This window comes from Elephantulus edwardii, unplaced genomic scaffold (assembly GCF_000299155.1).
Source record: "Elephantulus edwardii isolate Elephantulus edwardi_28Jun2011 unplaced genomic scaffold, EleEdw1.0 scaffold00086, whole genome shotgun sequence".
Taxonomy (NCBI): domain Eukaryota; kingdom Metazoa; phylum Chordata; class Mammalia; order Macroscelidea; family Macroscelididae; genus Elephantulus; species Elephantulus edwardii.
The window spans coordinates 7,954,431-7,974,002 of NW_006399836.1; the positions used below are offsets into that span (position 1 = coordinate 7,954,431).

The 19,572-nt window shown below is 54.9% G+C and overlaps 1 protein-coding gene across 1 annotated transcript in view; it reads left to right on the forward strand.

Moving 5' to 3' along the window:
• KCNJ4 (potassium inwardly-rectifying channel, subfamily J, member 4) overlaps positions 1–15,368 on the forward strand; it is a 31,453-nt gene extending 16,085 nt beyond the window's left edge. The window contains exon 2 of the mRNA XM_006890123.1: positions 13,534–15,368. Within this exon, the coding sequence (XP_006890185.1) occupies positions 13,573–14,907 (1,335 nt within the window). The 5' untranslated portion in view covers positions 13,534–13,572 and the 3' untranslated portion in view covers positions 14,908–15,368. The remainder of the gene's footprint in view (positions 1–13,533) is intronic.
• The last annotated feature ends 4,204 nt before the right edge of the window (positions 15,369–19,572 follow it).

A 19,572-nucleotide genomic window follows, 5' to 3' on the forward strand; every position in this document is an offset into this window, starting at 1 on the left:
TCCAGTCCGGGATCAACATGAATCTAATCCCCAACCAACACAAATCCAATCCCTGATCAACATGAATCCGATCCCTGATCAACACAAATCTAGTACCTGATGAGCACAGATCCAGTCCCTGACCAGCATGAATCCAATTCCTGATGCAACCAACATCCATCCAGTCCCTGATCAACAGGAATCCAGTCTCTGATCAACATAGATCCAACTCCCTCCCCCGATCAACATGAATCCAGCCTCCAAACACAAATCCAACCTCTAGCCAACACCAGTTCAATTCCGATCGATATGAATCCAATCCCAGATCAACCCTCAGACGTTGAGATTGGCGCCGCCCTCACACCCCATCTTCTCCATCCTTGTCACCTGTCACATTGTGGCTCCCTCTGTGACCCTCGCTTCTCAGAGCTAGGTCAGAGTTTACAAACTAAAAGATCATTGTCCTACCAGACAGCCAGCTGCAAATGTGGGGAGTCCACAGGACACCCTGACTCTTCTGGCCTGCTGGTTCCCACTGCCCTCTGATGGATAGTGGCTGGAGCAGCCCACAGAATTCGGTCGAGCCTGTCGGCCAGCCCTGTGTGACAGACTTGACATCATGGTCCCCCAGGATCCTTCTCTGTTCCATCAGGCACCAGCAGAGACTCCAGGTGGGACCGGAAGTCCCTGGTTAAGGTGTCCTATGCCCCAACAATTGTTTAACTGAAGCAGAGTGGATTACCCCATAGGTGAGATACGCACAGACTGGCTTCTGCTTACTTAAAATCCATTGTGAACAATTTCACATATTTCATCACATCAAAGATTCTGCTTCTAGAGCTGGCTGACATCTGTGTGTCTCCCAACCGCACAGTGTCTGCCCACAGAATCAAAGCCTTATTTCCAGTGTCTACACCCTGATGGGGACCGATCACTCATAGGCAGGGTAGACGCATGTCCCTGCTTCAGTTGTGTAGTGACCAGGTCCACCTGTCCACCACATGTTTGCGCTGTGCGACCGTCCCCTGCAGAGAAGAGCCCCCGCTTACCCTGTTACTGGGTAATGAGTCTGAAGAAAGTCTGCTTGCAGGAGGACATGCATCTCTTGGGACTTGGAGTCCTGGGCTGGGGGCCTCCCAGACCTTGTGTCTCTTCATCGTTGTCCTACTGACCTGTAATAGCCCCAACCATTTGCAGTCGAGCAAGAAGGAATCTTTCTGAATGTAGACCTGGTCTCTTTCTTCCACCAGGGCTGTGGTGGGTGACAGGTGGGGGTTAAGTGACAGCAGGGTGGCAAAAGCCACACATATACGTAGGCCCAGCTCAGAGCAGGTGGCTTTTGGGTCCCCAGCTCCGGAAGTCTGGCCCTGACTGGGCATTCTGGAGGCTTGCGTTCTAGGCCTGTCCACCTGGTCAGCATCACGCCATGCCGCTCAGGCATTCCCTGTATGTGGCCTTGACTCGAGTGGCCCTCTCTGGTCCAGTGTAGAGCAGGCTCTGATGAATGTTTATCCAGTGGTTCAGTGCGCCCAGTGACCAGATGACCAGCAGGCAGGAGAGCTGTGTGTCCACTGAGAGCCTGTGCCCCCAGCTGCCTGGGGCTGCGTCCTGGCTGACACCCTACATGCTGTGTGGCCCAGAGCAGTCACTCCGTTCTCCAGGCCTCGGTTTTCTTACTTCTCAGCTCAGGCTGATAATTGTATCATCCTCTGTGGTCACCGGGAGGGTTCCAGGAATTGACCGGCGGGCACTCAGGGCAGCAGCAGCAGAGAGGTGCCCTGTAAATGTTCCAGTGTCGCAGGGTATCCGGCAGGGAGGGGCTGTGCGTGCAGTGGGACTCGGGGCCCGGAGCATGTGGAGACGGGACAGTGTTTACTGAGCACCCGCCGTGCGTCCTGCCAGTCTGCGTCTGGCCCACAGCACCCTGCAAGGTAGGCATGACCACTTTGCTTTTTGCCGGTGAAGAGACTGAGGCACAGAGAGGCTGGAGAACCAGCCTGGAGCTGCAGAGCTGGGCGAGATTGAGAGAGGGCCGTCTGCTCCTCTTAGCCCCTCTCTCCCCCGCAGAGGCCTGGGCAGGCAGCGTGGATGGGTGCTGGGTGGACCCTGGGACGCTGCGTCTGAGAGTCACATCATCTGAGAATCGCAGGGCTGTGTAGGTTCCACTATCGACCGCGTACTCTGTGCTGGCCACGTGGTGTGGGCTAGTCCATTAGTCGCTCATTATAATCTTATGAAGTAAGCACTATTATTAGATCAGGGGAGGGCAGGGACCAGAGACTTGCCCAAGGTCACACAGGTGGAAAGGGGTCCACCTGGGAGGCTCCAGAGCCGAAGGGGCTGCACCTGGAGGGGGAAGGAGGAAGGTGTGGGCTTTCATAATTTGTAAACAAGGGGGAGAAAGATCTAGAAGGGTACAGGGACCTGCAGAGGTCTGCGGTCCCTGGGGACCCCCTGCCACGATGCCCTGTGGCCAGGACAGGCTCTAGTTCCTCTTTGAGGGGCGCAGGGTCATCAGCCCTTTCCCTGCCTGAAGCCCACTCAGACCTTGAAGACCAAGCTGGGGATGGAAGTCTGGTGCCCGGGGGCGGGCAGGGAACAGGTGACACTTCCCCCCAGGCTGAGTCCTGATGGCGTGGTCCCAGTCCATAGGGAGTTGCACTGCTAATCCAGAGGCTACACGTCTCTGCAGGTTCAAATCCACCAGCTGCCCTGTGGGAGAAAGACAGGCAAACTCCTGAAGACCCGCGGGCGGCTCAGCACTGAGTCAGGGCTCACGCAACGGTCAGTAAGGTTCTTAGAGGTTCCTAGTTCCACCAAGGACAGCAGCACCCTTCCCCATGCCCCGAGTTAGCCCCTCAGCCTGTCCCCCGACTGCCCTGGGCCTGTTCCCTTTGAGTGGACAGGGCCTTTCTGCCTTCCCGCAGCCCACTGGTTTTTGGGGCTCAAGGACCAGACCCTACAGCAGCCACAGAATCACGGCCTTCTCACCCCCCCCCCCCCCACTGCCTGCCTCGCTCCATCGGTTCTGGCTGGAGAACCAGCCTGGAGCCACAGAGCTGAGCAAGACTGACTGAGAGCCGTCTGATCCTCTTTCCCCCTCCCTCCCCGGCAGAGGCCTCAGTTTCCCATTTCATCGTGAATTCAGCCCACAGTGGTGCTCAGAGCCTAACCTGAAGCCAGCCCAGGCTCTTCCCTTCATCACCTTCACCACCGCGTCCTCATTACCATTTTGCCTGCAGTACCCATGTTAACCTGACCTCAGCCACTGTGGAGACAGGTAGTAGGGATGGCCACCCCCGACCATGGCACACTAGGAGGTGACAGAGCTGAACTGATGACCAGATCGTTACCCAGGTTAAGTCATCAGGTTATTCTGCTGCACAGAAGCTGAAGGGTGCAGACAGACAGTGAGGGCTGTGGGGCCGGGGAATGAGGGGCTGCTGCCCTCAGCTCAGGCTAGGAAGTCAGGGAGGGGGCTCTGCCCGGGCCACAGAGCTGGGGTGCATGGAGCCCCCCGGGGCCATCTGGCCCTGTGTGGGATCCCCACTCTGTTGCCACTTGTGCTGTGTGGACCCAGCCCCCAGCGCAGCCTGTGCCTCCTCGGCTGGGAACGGAGATAATAACCCTGATTGTTGCTGTGGTAGGTGCTTTAATAAATACTTGTTAAGCAGACAGAGGCTGTGGTGATGCTTCCGTGCAGTAGATGAGGCTTCCAGCGTGTTCTTTCCCTCGGAGCTGCAGCAGCAGCAGGAAGGGGGGTCTGCCAGTCGCCCAGAGCTGAGCTGTGTGGACTGAGTCATGTCTCCTCCTCAGCCTCCGCGCTCCCGCCCCATCCTGAGGACCCCAAAACTCCCCGATGGGGATAAAAGGCAATGGTTAGTGCCAGGCAGCCTGGCAGGGCCAAGTCTCCCCTCAACCCCCACCCCATCCGAGGGAGCCTCTGGGGCAGGGATGCCCACTGTGCCAACCCAAAGGCCGGCAGTTCAAATCCTTCAGCTGCTCTAAGGGAGAAAAGTGGACAGAGTGTCTCTTACCACCTCTGAAAAGCTGCTGGAGGGTCAGCAATGAGTCGGTTCTGACCCAGTGAGAGATAAGTGAGGCTCTCTGGGTCTGCAGGGTCTGGGGGAGGTGACCTCTGTGAGCATGAGGGGGTCTGAGGAGACCTGCCACAGCTGTCAGTCAACCAGGGAACAGGGACCCTCCAGGGCCATGCCATTTTAACAGCTTTTCTATTGCCAAGGGAGTTATGGGAAAGGAGGGGCATTCAAAGCCATAGGAAGAACCTAGGAGGTGGTAGGAAGGGGGCTCACCCACACCCCCTGGCCCCTCCTTCACGCCCCCAGGAAGGGGCAGGAGAGCAGTGGACCCAGCGTGTGGGCAGCCCTGGTCACCTTCACTCCCTCACTGAGACTGAATTTCCTCGTGTCAGCTGCTCACTCTCTGTGCCACCTCTCAGCCTCAGTTTCCCTAGCTGCCACCTGAAGCTTGGACGAGGAGCCCTCAGATCTGGGGTGTCACAGCAGCTTAGACATAAACAGTGGGCTCACACGCAGGTAAAACGGTGAGGATGGTGCCAGACCGGGCCCTGCTTCGTTCTTCTGAGCTGATCAATGGCACCTGACAGCAGCAGCCTGACATTAAAGCTGAGAGGAAGTCCCATGACTGGCATAGACTTGTTAGTGCTCCCTTTTGCCAAGAAAAGGACATTAAATTTTTAAAGAGCTGCCAGCAACTACTATGCCTACATTTCACAGAAGAAAACATTTCTCCCCAGCAGGATGCAACCTTATGACAGCACACCCAGTCGCTCCGCTGTCTGGCTTTTTCTCCTCGTCTCGTCTTGGGCTCGCAGCCCCCGTTTAAGACTCTGGAACGCCTGGGGCACCTCCGAGGGGCCTGGTGGTGTCGTGTGTTCCGTGCTGGGTTGTTAACCTGAGAAGCCTGGGGTTCAGATCCACCAGCCGAACCTTAAGAGAAGGAAACGGAGGCAGGGTTGTGCCATGTGATTACAGCGTTGGTCACCATGAGTCAGAATCGACCTGATGACGTGAGGGTGCTTTTTATCTCTTTTTTTGGGTGGCACGCTGCTCACCCTTCTGTTTCTCTAACTGTCCATCAAGTACTCAGACCCTCAGGAAAGCCATGGAGGGAGGCTGAGCAGAAGAGGTAGTGACACTGACTGGAGGAACGGAGCTCCTGAAGATCAGTGATCAATTTGGACCACACAGCAAAGCAGCATCACAGGGACCGACATCTGGCTGGCATGAGGGTGCTGGGTGGAACCTCACCTGAAGCTGTCATTTCCGTTGACCCTCACTGGGCACCACGTGCTGCTATGAGAATCTGAGCACTTGTGAGAAAAGCCCAGTTGGCCTGTGGGCACTGTGTTGCTGCTGTCAGCTGCTGTCCACCAGCTGCAATCTTTGGTGGCCCCTTGTCTGGTAAATCAGCTCTGTTGTCTTAGTTCTCTAGGGCGGCTGTACAGAAATACCTTAAGTGGGTGGTTTTCACAAACAGAAATTTATTTTCTTATGGTTTAGGAGGCTGCAAGGCGAATTCAGGCCTCGGCTCTGGAGGAAGCCTTTCTCTGTCCATCGGCTGCAGGCAAGGCCCTTCCATCTTCTCAGCTTCCGCTCCTGTGTGTGAGGGGGGGCTCTTATGTGCCTCACGCCTCTCTGGTCTTTCTTGACTCTGCTTACCCAATCATCTCTTTTTAGCTGTTGTAAAGGTTTTAACTCCAGACACTCTCTCTACTAATCCTGCCTTCTCAATGTAACAGAAAAATCCTTCCCGACTGGGATGGTGACCACAGACACACGCCCACTGCCGCTCTGTAGGTCCCAGACATTTCCAGATCGACCTGAAGCGGCATAGCCAGGATGCTCCTTAGAAACCAGGTGTGGAGAGTTGACATCACGTGCTGTGGACATGTTACCAGGAGAGGACAACCCGTAGAGAAAGCATCATGCGTGGTGAGGTGGGGGGTCAGTGAGAAAGAGGAAGACCCTCAGAGAGATGGACTGGCACAGGGGCTCCAGCAGTGAGCTCCCGCAGCGCTGACGGGAGGACGGTGCAGTCCCGGGCAGCGTGTCCTCTGTGGTGTGCAGGGTCGCTGGGATGAACCAGAAGGTGCTAACAACAGCAGCAACACATTCTTATGGAAGCAGAGTGCCACATCGTTCTCCCAAGGAGCAGCTGATGGCTTCGAACCATCAGCCTTGTGTTAGCAGTCTAGCTCTTAACCACCGTGCCCACCACCCTCCCCACAACAGGCATAGAACTTAGGTATGATACCACTTATGTACACATTGTAGTGTGTCGGGAAGTGTGAGGATGGCACAGGCTAGGACAGGGTCAGATCCGCTGTTCATAGGGTCGCTATGGGTCGTACTTGACTCCATGGCATTTAACAACAACAACAACAGCATGTGTATGAGTAAGGATGACAGAAGAATTGATGCCTTTGAGTTGTGGTGCTGGAGAAGGGTACGGAGCATCCATTGTTGTTAAGTGCCATCAAGTTGTAGAAGACTCAGCAACCTGATGAATGAAAGACCTGAACACTTGTATAACTTTCATCATTTCTCCATGTTCCCAGGTTCATAGGGTTCCTGGAGGCAAGCTGTTTCGGAAGTGGATGCCACTCCTGCTTCCAGGCTTGTTTTCATCAGGGAGCTCCACCAACACTGACCACCATGTGTAGCCATTATCACATAGACTGTCAGAATACTTGAGCTACTTGAAAATCCATTTTTACCAAGATATTTCTACATAATGAATGCTGTTCTAAATCTACAGTTAAAGAAAAATGTAGCTTTGTTTCTCTGCTTGCAAATAAGACTGTTTTCTCAAGGGAGCTCTGGTGGCCTAGTGGCAAGAAGCTGCTTTGCAATCCCAGAGGTATGTGGTTCGAACCCACCAGATGCTCTGCTGGAAAAGGAGGGGCAATCTCCTCCTGTACCCATCAGATCTGATTTGACATCACACGTGCAAAAAAATAATAAAGTAAAATAAAATAAAAATAAGACTGTTTTCTCGAGGCAAGTACATTGTATATCACAATATTTCATTAAGCATTTGTGGAAATCATCTGTAAAATAAAGCACATCGTTGTTCAAGAAATAAAAGTTTTAACATTTAAAAAAAAAAGAACAAATAGATAAGTCTTAGAGAAAGTGCAGCCAAGGTGCTTCTTCAAGGCATCAAGCTTTGTCTCACATACTTCGGGCTTGCTGCTAGGAGAGGCTAGTCCTTGGAGAGGGACATCCTGCTTGGAAAGGCGGAGGGTAAAGAGAGAACGGCCATGAGACGGACTGACATGGTGGCTGCAGCAATGGGCTCCAGTGTGTCAGAGATGATGAGGACGGCACAGGATAGGACAGGGTTCAGATCTGTTGTTCAGAGGGTCTTTGTGAGTCGTACTCAACTTGATGGCACCTAACAGCAACAGCATGTGTATTCATAACAGCCACGTACAACAGGACAATAGATTGCCCAGTTCTGCACTGTCCCCCTGATTGTTGGCATAGTCAAGTGTCTGTTGGGCCGTAGTGTATTTTCAATGTCTCTGGTCAAGAGGGGTGTGTGTGTGTGTGTGTGTGTGTGTGTGTGTGTGTAAGAGAGAGACCCCCCCCCAGCATTATATAATCAGTGTCCTGCTGTGATCCTTAGGGGTTTCTAATGGCTAATTTTCAGAAGCAGATCACCAGACCTTTCCCCCTTAGCCTGAACGTTCTGCTGAAAGCTGTCCACCATGGATGACGCTATTGCTATTTGAAACACCAGAGGTACAACTGCTAACCTCATAGCCTCATCCAGGCCGCTGCAGCATGGCAAGCCGTCACATATAATGCAGTCACCTAAATAACTGGGGAAGGAGAAGAACTGATGCATCTGAGCCGTGGTGTTGCACAAGAGCACTGAGCATTCCATGGACGGGCCAAAAGAGCAAACAGATATGCCCTGGAGAAAGTGCAACCAGAGTTTTCCTTGGAGGCAAAGATGGTGAAGCTTCATCTCACATAGTTTGGACAAGCTGTTAGAAGAGGCTCTTCCTTGGAAAGGGACATCATGCCTGGAGACGTGGAGGGTCAGTGGAGGAGAGGAAGACCCTCAACAAGATGGACTGACGCTGTGTCTGCAGCAATGGACTCAAACGCGTCAAGAATGATTAAGATGAGGGAAGCTCTGGTGGCCTAGTGGTAAGGAGCTGCAACTAGAGTCCCAGAGGCGCACGGTTTGAATCCACCAGATGCTCTGCCAGGGAAGGAGGGACAATCTCCTCCTGTGCCAGTCAGATCTGATTTGACGGTACACGCACAAATAATAAAATAAAAAATACATAGTTTTCATTTAAAATAAAAGAATGATTAGGGCGGCACAGGACAGGACAGAGCTCAGCTCTATTGTTCATAAGGTTGTTGAGAGTCATGCTTATTTTGAAGGCACTTAACAACAGTACCAAATAACTGGGCTCTTTTTTGGAAAAGAAGCTGCCTGTCCTCTGGACAATGGTCCAGTGGCGTCTCTCCCTGTCCCTCATCCATACACCTTCCCTCTCCAACTTTTCCTTCTTCAGTGACCACCCTGCGAAGCCCTGTGGGACGGTCCAGAAGCAAACCTGCCCGTCTCCTGGAGCTTGTCTGTGAAAATTCACCGCCAGGCTCTGTACACTTGCTGGCAGCAGGTCAGCCCACATGTTGGCAGATGAGCTTCTCCTTGGAGACGAGAGTCTCATTTACGTGAGTGAGCAGGTCACTGGCAGATAAGATGCTGTGTGCTCACCATCTAATGAAGACAAGCCTCCTTCCTGGAGGGGGCGGCAGGTCTAGGGGGAGCACAGCGCGTCTGGGGGAGGCAGCTTTCCATTAACGAGCAGATGTGTCAGGGTGTTGAGAGTCCATGCCTGGAGGGGCTCAGGAGTGAGGGGAGATAAAACTGCCCTGCTGGGCTGCCATGGGAAGGCTGAGAGGACAGAGACTGGGGGGAGTGTTGTAGCTGGGGTGGGAGTGAGTGCTGGGTTGAGGTGAATCTTGGCGTTGGGATATGTGGGGGCAGAGATGGATACTGGGGTTGGAGTAAGCGGGAATGTGGAGACTGGAGATGGAGTTGGAGCTGGTTGAGTGTTGGATTGGGATGAATCTTGGGGTTGGGATGTGTGGGGGCAGAGATGGATGTTAGGCTTGGAGTAAGCGGGAATGTGGAGACTGGAGATGAATGTTGAAGCTGGAGGTGGTTTGAGATGGAGGTGGATTGGGATGAATCTTGGGGTTGGGATATGTGGGGGCAGAGATGGATGTTGGGGTTGGAGCTGCTGCGAATGTTGGTTTGGGGTGACTCTTGGGGTTGGGATGTATTGGGGTAGGGTGAGTGTCGGGGCTGAGATGAATATTGGGGTGAGAGTGAATGTGTATGCAAAGGTTGGGCAGTGTTGGGGTGAGAGGTGACAGTGGAGGTAGGGGTAAGTGGAGTGGAGATATGGGGAACCTCTGGGCTAACCCTCAGACATAGGCCTTGACTGAAGCCTGGTCACTTTGGCTCACTGATAGGGGTGTAAGCAGGGCAGTTGAGGGGTGGCCTGGGGTCTCTATTCTCCTGTTACTATGGGGAGACTTCCCCAACCCCAGCCTAGGAGACCCCCATAATGAACTTCTTCAGCATCAGAAAAACCCCAGGTCACGAGCGCAGTCCAACTGGGCAAAGAATGAGTGGGTCCCTAGCACCCTGGGTTCAAGTTCAACTTTGAGTCAAGTCTTCTCCAGGTGTCCTCTCCCCTGAAAGGCCCAAGTGCTGTGCTCTGGCCCTCTGCCTCCCTCCCCCCCCCCCCGCCGTGACCTGTGGACATGGGAGGGGATTGGCAGGAGACTCTAGGTGGGACACCAGGTTGGTGCCCTCTCTGCCCTCGTACCACAGTCCACCCTGAGGCCTCTAGGGAGGAAGCAGTGAGGCTCAAGGAGCTCTGAGACAGTGGACAGGGCCGGGCCCAGCGCTGGCCCCCTGGCGCCCTCAGCACCTCTTCTGTCCCTGGGCTTCACTGGCTGCCATGCACTGGCCCTGATGCTGGTGAAGGCAGTCAAGGCGGTTAGCCTAAGCAGAGGGGGCTTGTCAGCCAGGAAAGCTCTTCTGGAAAGCTCTGTACTACAGTGGGTGCTGGCCGCTGGCTGGTGGAACTCTTGTGACTGCAGTTATAACTTCCAAAGGGCAGGCTTCCCACAGGAGGCCATGGCCACACCACCCGTGAGGGACCCTGGCTGTCATTGGTCCCATTCTCCAGGTGTGGAAACTGAGGCTCTGAGGAGTTAAATCCCTTGCCCAAGTCACTGGGTGAATTTGAATTTCAAACCCAGGCCTTAGGGAGCCAGGGAGCTGTTCTCAAGGGGTGAGGAGAAACACCCCGTGTGGGGTGGTGTGGCCGGGCGGGGAGGGGTGGGGGCAGGGCCGAGGAGGGGGTTTCTTGGGGAGGAGGCAGGTGCTGGCACTGTTGATCTCTAAATTACAGCCTTGGCGCGCACCGGTTGCTGCGGCAACCGAGTTGTCCTGAGCCCGGGAAGTGTATAAACATTGCCACAGATGCACAATTAGATCAGGAAGAAGAATAGAACAGAAAATAGAAACTTCCAGCCTTATATAATTCTGGGCCAAAACGTTACCCACAGCCTGAGCTGGGCTGGCCCCGCATCCTGGGGTCCGGGACGGCACCACCTCACTCCTTGGGACCCATGGGTGGGAGGCTGAGGGACTGTCACCCCGAGGGCCTCGCTAGTGTGCTGGTGCGCTGGTGGAGATGAGGGGCCGCCTCGGCGCAAACAGCTGGGGACACTGACAGTGAGAGTCAGCCTCTGCCCACTTTCTCCCACTCCCAGGAAGCAGGAAGGAGGGCTTTAGGGGAGCTCCTACACTTCCTTTATGTCCTGGGAGGTGGGGATCCTGAGCCTTATTTTACACATGAGGAAAATAAGGCTGAGAGAGGGCAAATGAGTTGTGACTTAGCTGGGCAGTAGGTACTCCCTGGTCTGTCCACCCATGAACACATCCGCAGGGACTGGACACACTTGGGTTTGGATCTGCTTGTTTACCAGCTGGGCACCTCACTACCCCTACCTGAGACCCCATTTCTTCACCTGCCACAGGAGGGCAGCAATAGTCCACAGGGCCAAAGTGAGGGGACAGCCCTTCCTCCATCCATCCAGACTGGGCTCTCTGCCCCTGACAGACGACAGACGTGGTGACGCTACAGGAATCCAGGCCCAGAGACTGAAAGAAGCCATGAGGGAGGGGTCCGAGAGGAGTGAGTTGGGACTGAGGCTTCTGATACCCACAGCACTTTCTGTAAGGATGGACAGACTCTGCATCCATGCTGTCCAGTGTGGTCACCTCCGGCCACACGTGGCCACAGGGCATTTGAACGTGACCGGCAGCAAGGAGCTGCACGTCCAAGCCAAAGGCACACGGTTTGAATCCACCAGCTGCTCAGGGAGAAAGAGGAGCAGTCTCCTCCCATGCGATTTGCTGCTTCTGAAAGCCTGCTCGCTGGAGGGCCAAGCTGGATATAACGTCATAGCACATCACACCCCCAACAACCGTAGCAGTGTGGCTGAGGACGTGAAGATTACAGTTTACTTTGTTGTTGTGTTCTGTACAGTTGGAACTGACCCGTAGCAGACTCTCCAGAGGGTTTTCCGAGGGAGGAGATTGTTAGTCCTCCTGCAGAGCAGCTGATGGCCTCGAACCACATGCCTTCGGGATAGCAGCGTGGCTTCTTGCCACTAGGCCACCAGAGCTCCCAAGCTGGTTTTTAGGAGCCATCGCATTGGTGACCCCACGCACAACAGCACGGATCTCTGCCCAGTTCTGCATGGTCCTCACAAATATTGTCCAATTGAGTCCCTGGCTGTGGCCACCAAATGAAAAGAGCATAGGGGGCTAAAAGCAAAAATCCAAACCCACCACCAGTGAGCGGTCCATCTGGTGACCGTCCAGCAGGTCTCGAGGCCGTGACTCCTTACAGGAGGAGGCGGCCCGTCTTTTTCTGATGGATTGGCTAGATTTGAACTGCTGACCTTTAACTTCTTTGTTTGTTGTTTTTATTAATGTTTTTTAATGCAACATATATATTTTTTCTTTTTTAAATTTTTTTCTTTTTGTTTTATTATTTTGTGCGTGTACCATCAAATCGGATCTGACTGGTACAGGAGGAGATTGCCCCTCTTTCTCCAGCACAGCATCTGGGCAACATATATATTTTTTACAGCATATTCTTTCCATTTAATTTTTTTCCCTATTCATCGTTGCACATTTCCCTCCCTGTCCACCTCTCCCTTCAGTTCCTTTTTCTCTTTGAAGAAAAAAAATTCTTTCATTGTTATACAATCCTCCCCTGGTCCACAGTCCAGTTTAATTCATTTCTTTTTCTGTAATCTTGTCATGAAAATAATACCTAATCCTGTATTCCTTTTAGACAGTTCTCTCCCTCATTGTTTCAATGCAGTATATATTATTTATCCCTTCTTTTCTTAGGTTCTCCCCAACCCCAATGTCAGTCCTGGTTTACAACAGTGGCGCTATTTGTCCTGACCTTTAACTGTTATTATGTACCATCTTACTGTTATGTACCAGCTGAGTCAGAAGAGACTCAGCTGACCCTCCGACAGGCTTTCCAAGGCTGTAAATCACTTAGGAGGTGACCCATCTTTCTCCCAAGGGGCAGCAAGTTGATTTGAACCACTTGTCTTTGGGCTGGCAGCATAACTCTGTAACACTGGGGCACCTCCCTGACCTTTCAGTTAGCAGCCTAAAATGTTATCCACTCTGCCACCAGGCTCCTTCCCAGGCGGCCGCCGTTGGTATGTGCCATGAGTCAACTACAACTCACTGTAACCCTGTGAACAACATGAACCCTGTCTTGTCCTGCGCTGTCCTCATCAACTCTGACACACTTGAGTCCTTTGCTGTGGTCACTGTGTCACTTCATCTTATTGAAGGACTTCCTTTCTTTTGCTGGCCCTTCACCTTTCCAAGCATGATGTCCCCTTCCAAAGGATGATTTCTCATAGCAGCTGTGGTGGTTGTTGTTGAATATCCCCAACTTGGAACCGACCCATAGCTGAGCGGGTTTTCAGGGACAGTTAATCACACAGGAGGAGATTGTCCATCCTTCTCCCGTGGAGCTGCCGGTGGATTCAAACTGTGTGACATCAGAATGGCAGTGCAGCTTCTCACCACACGGCCATCTGAGCAGTCACCTATTTGCAAAGGAAAATGTCCAGTTCATGGAGACAGAGTGAACCCAGGGCCTAGGCAGGTGGAGACAGAACGAGGGTAGAGGGGAGTCAAGCTGGGGTGAGGAAGCTTCTGGAACACTGGGTCCGAGAAGGCTTAGGGGTTAGGACGGCCACTGAACCCTGGTGGCCTCAGCTTCCCCAGCCTCAGTGACACTGGCGGGGGGGCCCTGTTGTCCCACCACCTGGGTGGAGGGAGGTTGAGGGCTGGCCACAGGCTCCTCCCTGCCGAGAGTCCCCACCTCTCACTGTCCGGCTTGGCTTCTCCTCGCAGGCCTCACCTCTGCCCAGGTGACCCTGCTGGCCTCAGGACATGCACAGCCACAGCCGCAACGGGCAGGCCCACGTGCCCCGGCGGAAACGCCGCAACCGCTTCGTCAAGAAGAACGGCCAGTGCAACGTGTACTTCGCCAACCTGAGCAACAAGTCGCAGCGCTACATGGCGGACATCTTCACCACGTGCGTGGACACGCGCTGGCGCTACATGCTCATGATCTTCTCCGCGGCCTTCCTGGTCTCCTGGCTCTTCTTCGGCCTCCTCTTCTGGTGTATCGCCTTCTTCCACGGTGACCTGGACGCCAGCGCGCCGGGGTCCGCGGCGGGGTCCCCAACGGGCAGCGGAGGCGCGGCGCCCTCGGCCCCCAAGCCCTGCATCATGCACGTGAACGGCTTCCTGGGCGCCTTCCTGTTCTCGGTGGAGACGCAGACCACCATCGGCTACGGCTTCCGCTGCGTCACCGAGGAGTGCCCGCTGGCCGTCATCGCCGTGGTGGTGCAGTCCATCGTGGGCTGCGTCATCGACTCCTTCATGATCGGCACCATCATGGCCAAGATGGCCCGGCCCAAGAAGCGCGCGCAGACGCTGCTGTTCAGCCACCACGCGGTGATCTCGGTGCGCGATGGCAAGCTGTGCCTCATGTGGCGCGTCGGCAACCTGCGCAAGAGCCACATCGTGGAGGCGCACGTGCGCGCGCAGCTCATCAAGCCCTACATGACGCAGGAGGGCGAGTACCTGCCGCTGGACCAGCGGGACCTCAACGTGGGCTACGACATCGGCCTGGACCGCATCTTCCTGGTGTCGCCCATCATCATCGTGCACGAGATCGACGAGGACAGCCCGCTGTACGGCATGGGCAAGGAGGAGCTGGAGTCGGAGGACTTCGAGATAGTGGTCATCCTCGAGGGCATGGTGGAGGCCACCGCCATGACCACCCAGGCCCGCAGCTCCTACCTGGCCAGCGAGATCCTGTGGGGCCACCGCTTCGAGCCGGTGGTCTTCGAGGAGAAGAGCCACTACAAGGTGGACTACTCGCGCTTCCACAAGACCTACGAGGTGGCCGGCACGCCCTGCTGCTCAGCGCGCGAGCTACAGGAGAGCAAGATCACCGTGCTGCCCGCGCCGCCGCCGCCGCCCAGTGCCTTCTGCTACGAGAACGAGCTGGCCCTCATGAGCCAGGAGGAAGAGGAGCTGGAGGAGGAGGCGGCGGCCGCGGCCGCGGTGGCGGCCGGCCTGGGCCTGGAGGCCGGCTCCAAGGAGGAGGCCGGCATCATCCGGATGCTGGAGTTTGGCAGTCACCTGGACCTGGAGAGGATGCAGGCCACGCTCCCACTGGACAACATCTCCTATCGGAGGGAGTCTGCCATCTGACACCCCCTCCCCGGGCCCGCCCTCACTTCCCAGAACCTCTGGGGGAGGGGGAGGGGACACCAGGACACCCTACCCACACTCAGGACAGAGCAGGCCCCTGGCTCAAGGGGCCTCCTGGAGGGAGACGGGGACTTAAAGGACTGGGGTACCCCTTCCTGCCACCTCCAGAGTACCAGCCAGGATGGGCCAGGACCCCGAGGCTCTCGACCTGCCAGGGTTCTCCCGCCCTTAACACCGGAGGCGCTGGGACCCCAGGCCACCACCCTTTCACACTAACCCTTTGCTCTCAGAACCTTGGGGAAGGCGGCTGGACTGCTGGGGGGTGGGCGTGGGTTCTGGGGTGGGCCTGGGCTAGCTGGGGGGTGGGAGGGGGTGCGTTTCTTTGCATGACTGTGGCCTGTTGCTCATGACTTTCTTTTGTAAATATCTCTGGGGTGGGGGGGAGGCGGCTGGAGGCACCACATCTACTTCCTGCCGTTTCTTTTTTTCTTTTCTTTTTTTTTACCTGCAGGACAAGGAGATTTGGTCCCTCTGTGCACCCCTCCCTCTTCCCATCAGTGGTCAAGTCAAATCCCTTCCCCCTGACCCAGCTGGCTGCCCCCACCCCCTGAGGTCACCCCACCAAAGCCAGCCACATCAACCCTTGGATGGTGTTGGGTTTGGGTGCCCTGGAGGGGCAGGACGAGGGCCTAGCCCTCCCTGCACTCCCTCCCGGCCCCCAGTTCCAGCCAGATGGATGATGGAGTTTGTAATGATATATTTTTAATAAAGTATATGGTCCAATAAGGTAGGCTGGTTGAAAGGGGAGGGGCAGCAAAGAGGGAGGGAGGGAGGAAGAACATGTGTGTGTTGGTTTATGAGAGATGGACCCTTGGAAGGACCTGGAAGAGAACTTTCATCACCTGTCACCCTCCCTGGGAGATGAGGGAAAGGACCCAGAGCTGCATCAGAGACCTGGGTATGAGTCAGAGAGCCTTGCTCTGTACTCGCTGTGGGACCCTCTGCAAATTGCTTCCTGGCTTGGGGCCTCAGTTTCATAGTCTGCAGAATGGATTAACCACATCTCCCCCTCAAGAGATGATGTTCAGGAAGGATCCTGTGAATGCCAACGAGCGGAAGTGTGAGAGCCCCCCCGACTCACACCCCCACATATGTGTGTGCACACGTGCTGGACCCCTGCAGCTGCCATGGATGCAGGTGGACAGGGCTCTCGGGTCAGCTGGGAAGCCTGGTCTTGAGCGCTGTCTCTCTGTAGGACATCTCTGGGCATCAGTTAGCCTGCACTGGTGTAACAAACCACCCTGGACTTACAGGTTTCAATGGTGGTTTGTCATTTCTCGGGTTCACAGTAGGGCGGGGCTGTGTGGGCTCCTACAGGCAGCCATGCCCCCCTGGGGTGTCAGCGAGGCTGTGAACACCAAGCTGGCCTCACCCACTGGGCAGACAGCAGCTGCCTCTCCTCCTGTGGCGGGATCAGTCCTGGCAGGGCCTCTGAGCCTCAGCCCGCTAGGACAGAGACCAAGGCTGCAGGGCCGCTGGAGGTCTGGCCTCCATGTTACATGACGTCACCGCCGCCACATTCTAGTGGTCAGTCTAAGTCACTGGGCAAGCTACAAAGGTGGGGAGATGGTTTCCAAATCGTGTTCAAAGCACACCAACCACACTGCCTGGACAAGAGAGGCCCCCGTGGGTTTCTGAGGCTGTAAAGGAACCTTTCTCTTCAGAGCAGCAAATCACTTTGTTGTTGTTGTTGTTGTTGTGTGTCATCGACTGGAACCATCTCATTGCTGACCCTCCAGCAAGTCACATAGGAGGAGACCGCCCATCCTTCTCCCTCGGAGCAGCTGGTGGATTCGAACATGTGCCTGTAAGATTGCAGGGCACTTCTTACCTCCAGAGCTCCCCAGTGGGAGCAGACGACCAGGCCACGGGCACATCTTTCCTCCTCCTTTTCTCCCAGAGCAGCAAATCCCCTCAGGGAACTGAGGAAGTCCCGTTGCAGAGGGCGTGCGTGCAGTGGTGGGGATCTGGCTGTGCTGTCCTCTCTCACCGACACCGTGAGCTTGAGGGCTTCTTCCAGTTCTCAGTCCACTCTCTTTGCCAACTGTGCATCCAGGACTTGGGGTGTGGCATCCAGCCAAGGGCACCCTCCCTGCTCCTGGGAATCCTCTGTGTGAAGGTGCAGCTACCTCAGGGACCCAGCAGACAAGCACCCCTACGGTGAAGTGCCAGGGGCCACTCTGTGAATGGCAACAAGATTGTGTCAATCATCATGCACCCAGCTTGCTGTAACAGTTGGTCTGAGACTTCTTTCTTGGAGAAAGGCTGGCCTGGGATCCAGGCGCCCCTCCTACAGATTATTCATAACAATGCTTTATGTTTACACAACCCATTTGCCATCCTTTAGTCCATGGACCTTTTCTCAAACTCGAAGAGATAGTTAGGATAAATGTTATGGTACCATTTTACAGATGAAGAAACTGAGGCCCAGGGAACTAAGAAGGTGGCTTGACCCAAAGTGAGAATTTTCAGCTGCTGAGAGGGTCGCCTGTCCTCTGAATGAAGGTGAGAGGCTGCCTCCTTGCCTCCCCTGCCTCTACCCAGGGCTGGGCTTTAGATTTCTCAGAGTGCACCTGTGAACTTCAGGGACCACCAAGGGTCTGTGGGGGCCATTCAGCCCCTACTGGTTCCCTCCTCCCCTTCCTGCTGCGTTCTCAGAACACAGACACCTGGACAGCTGAAGAAGATCTGGGTCCCAGGCACTCCTGAAAGGAGGCAGGGTGGGGAGAAGAGGACACGGAGGGCCCCCCTTCCCGGATGATGTGATGGCATGTTGAAGGTGACAAACCCCTTTGTCACCAGTCTGTTACCTGCTCAGACACTTGTAACAGTCACTCCATTGTGGGAGGGGCAGAGGTCTTATCTCATTGTTAACCTGCAGGCAACCTGGGGCTGACCAAGGTGAGTCATGGTAAGAGCCCAAAGGTAGACTTTCTGGAAGGCCAGAGTAGAGCTCCAGGGGGGACAGGGGGGCGGGGGGGCACTTGGGGAGTCTCAGTGCAGTGCAGCCTCTGCTACAGACTCCCCTGACGACTCCCTGCAAACTTGCTCGCTCTGCCCTGCTGACTCACCTTCCCTCTCCCACCTGTTCCCCTTCACAGCCCTCCCACCTGCCTCCCCACTCGCTCCAGGCAGCTCCTCTGATCCCTCTCACCCCACTCAGCTTCCCAACGGAGCTGAAATGGGGGAGCATGGAGTCTCAGCATCTGGGGGTGTCAGAGCCTCAGCTGTCACTGAGCCAGGTACCACAGGAACGGGGCAGAGGATGGAGGTCTGGGGGAACCCCAAGCCCAGTCTCCCTGCAGAGGTAGAGGGTTGACCACATTCCTGCTGTCATCCTGGCTTCTCCCTCCTTTCCACCCTTCAGTTCCAATGGGGGTGGGTGGCGGGAAAGGGGGGCGCTGACAAAGAGGTAGAGCAGGAATTGGGAAACAATATCAGGTGGGAGAGAGGAAGGAAGAGCGAGCTCAGGGAGGCTTGGGGGGAGGGAAGAGGAAGAAGTAATAGGGTATGGGTAATGGGTAATGGAAGCCGAAAACCTCGCCCTCATCCTGCCATACAAGCCCTGCCCCAAACCCCCATTCACACAGCCTTCTCCTGGGTTCACCACCTTTCCTTTCTGCTGACTCCGAGAAGAGATTCTCGTTTTCCTTCCAAACTTGTCACTTAGAAATAGAAGAGAGCCTGAAGGGTGGTCAGCTCCATGTCCACGTTGCCCCGCCCTCTTCTCCCGGCTCCGCCCTGTTGCAGGCTATGGTCAGGCCTCCTTCCCCTCTCACCACCGTCTCCTAGCACTGACTTCTCTGGAAATTGAGCCCATTTCTCCCGGCTGTGTGATGGCCACAAGATCAGAGATGGTCCAACCCAAATCTCTATCTGAGAGGTGGGGAAACTGAGGCCTCTAGGGAAGGGAACCTGAACCCATCTCTGCTGGATCCCAGTGTAATTTCTGGAGCCGATGAAAGTCTTGATTATACAGTGGCTAAAGCTAAAGGTCATTGGTTCAAATCTACCAACCACTCCATGGGAGAAAGACCTGGCAATCTGCTTCCGTAAAACCTTACCATCTTGGAAACCCTATGCAGCAGTCTATTCACCTGTAGGGTGAATATGAGTCAGGATCAGTTGGATGGTGGTGAACTTAATTTGAGGTTTTTGGAAGCAAAACGAAAATGTGAGTCACTTGCTCAAAAAAAAAAATGCATCATTTAAAAAACCCCAAAAACCTCTCAGCTCATCACCGTGGAGTTGGAACTGACTCACAGCAGACTGCACTGACTCTCTGAGGCTGTAACACAGCCTCTCCACACAGAGGAGAGTGTCCCTTTCCCCCCTGAGGAGTGGCCGGTGGGTTTGAACCGCCCGAGGTACCACCTTGGGGTTAACAGTGCTGCTCGCGAGGAACAAAGCTGGCCACCAGAGTGCTCTTTCTTGCTTCTGATTGCCGGCTCTGCTCATGAGTGCGCCCCGTGGTCTCAGCCGACTTCATTTACAAAATGAAAATTCAGCTGCACTGCAATCCCAGAGGTGCACAGTTCAAATCCACCAGATGCTCTGCTGGAGAAGGAGGGACAATCTCCTCCTGTACCAGTCAAATCTGATTTG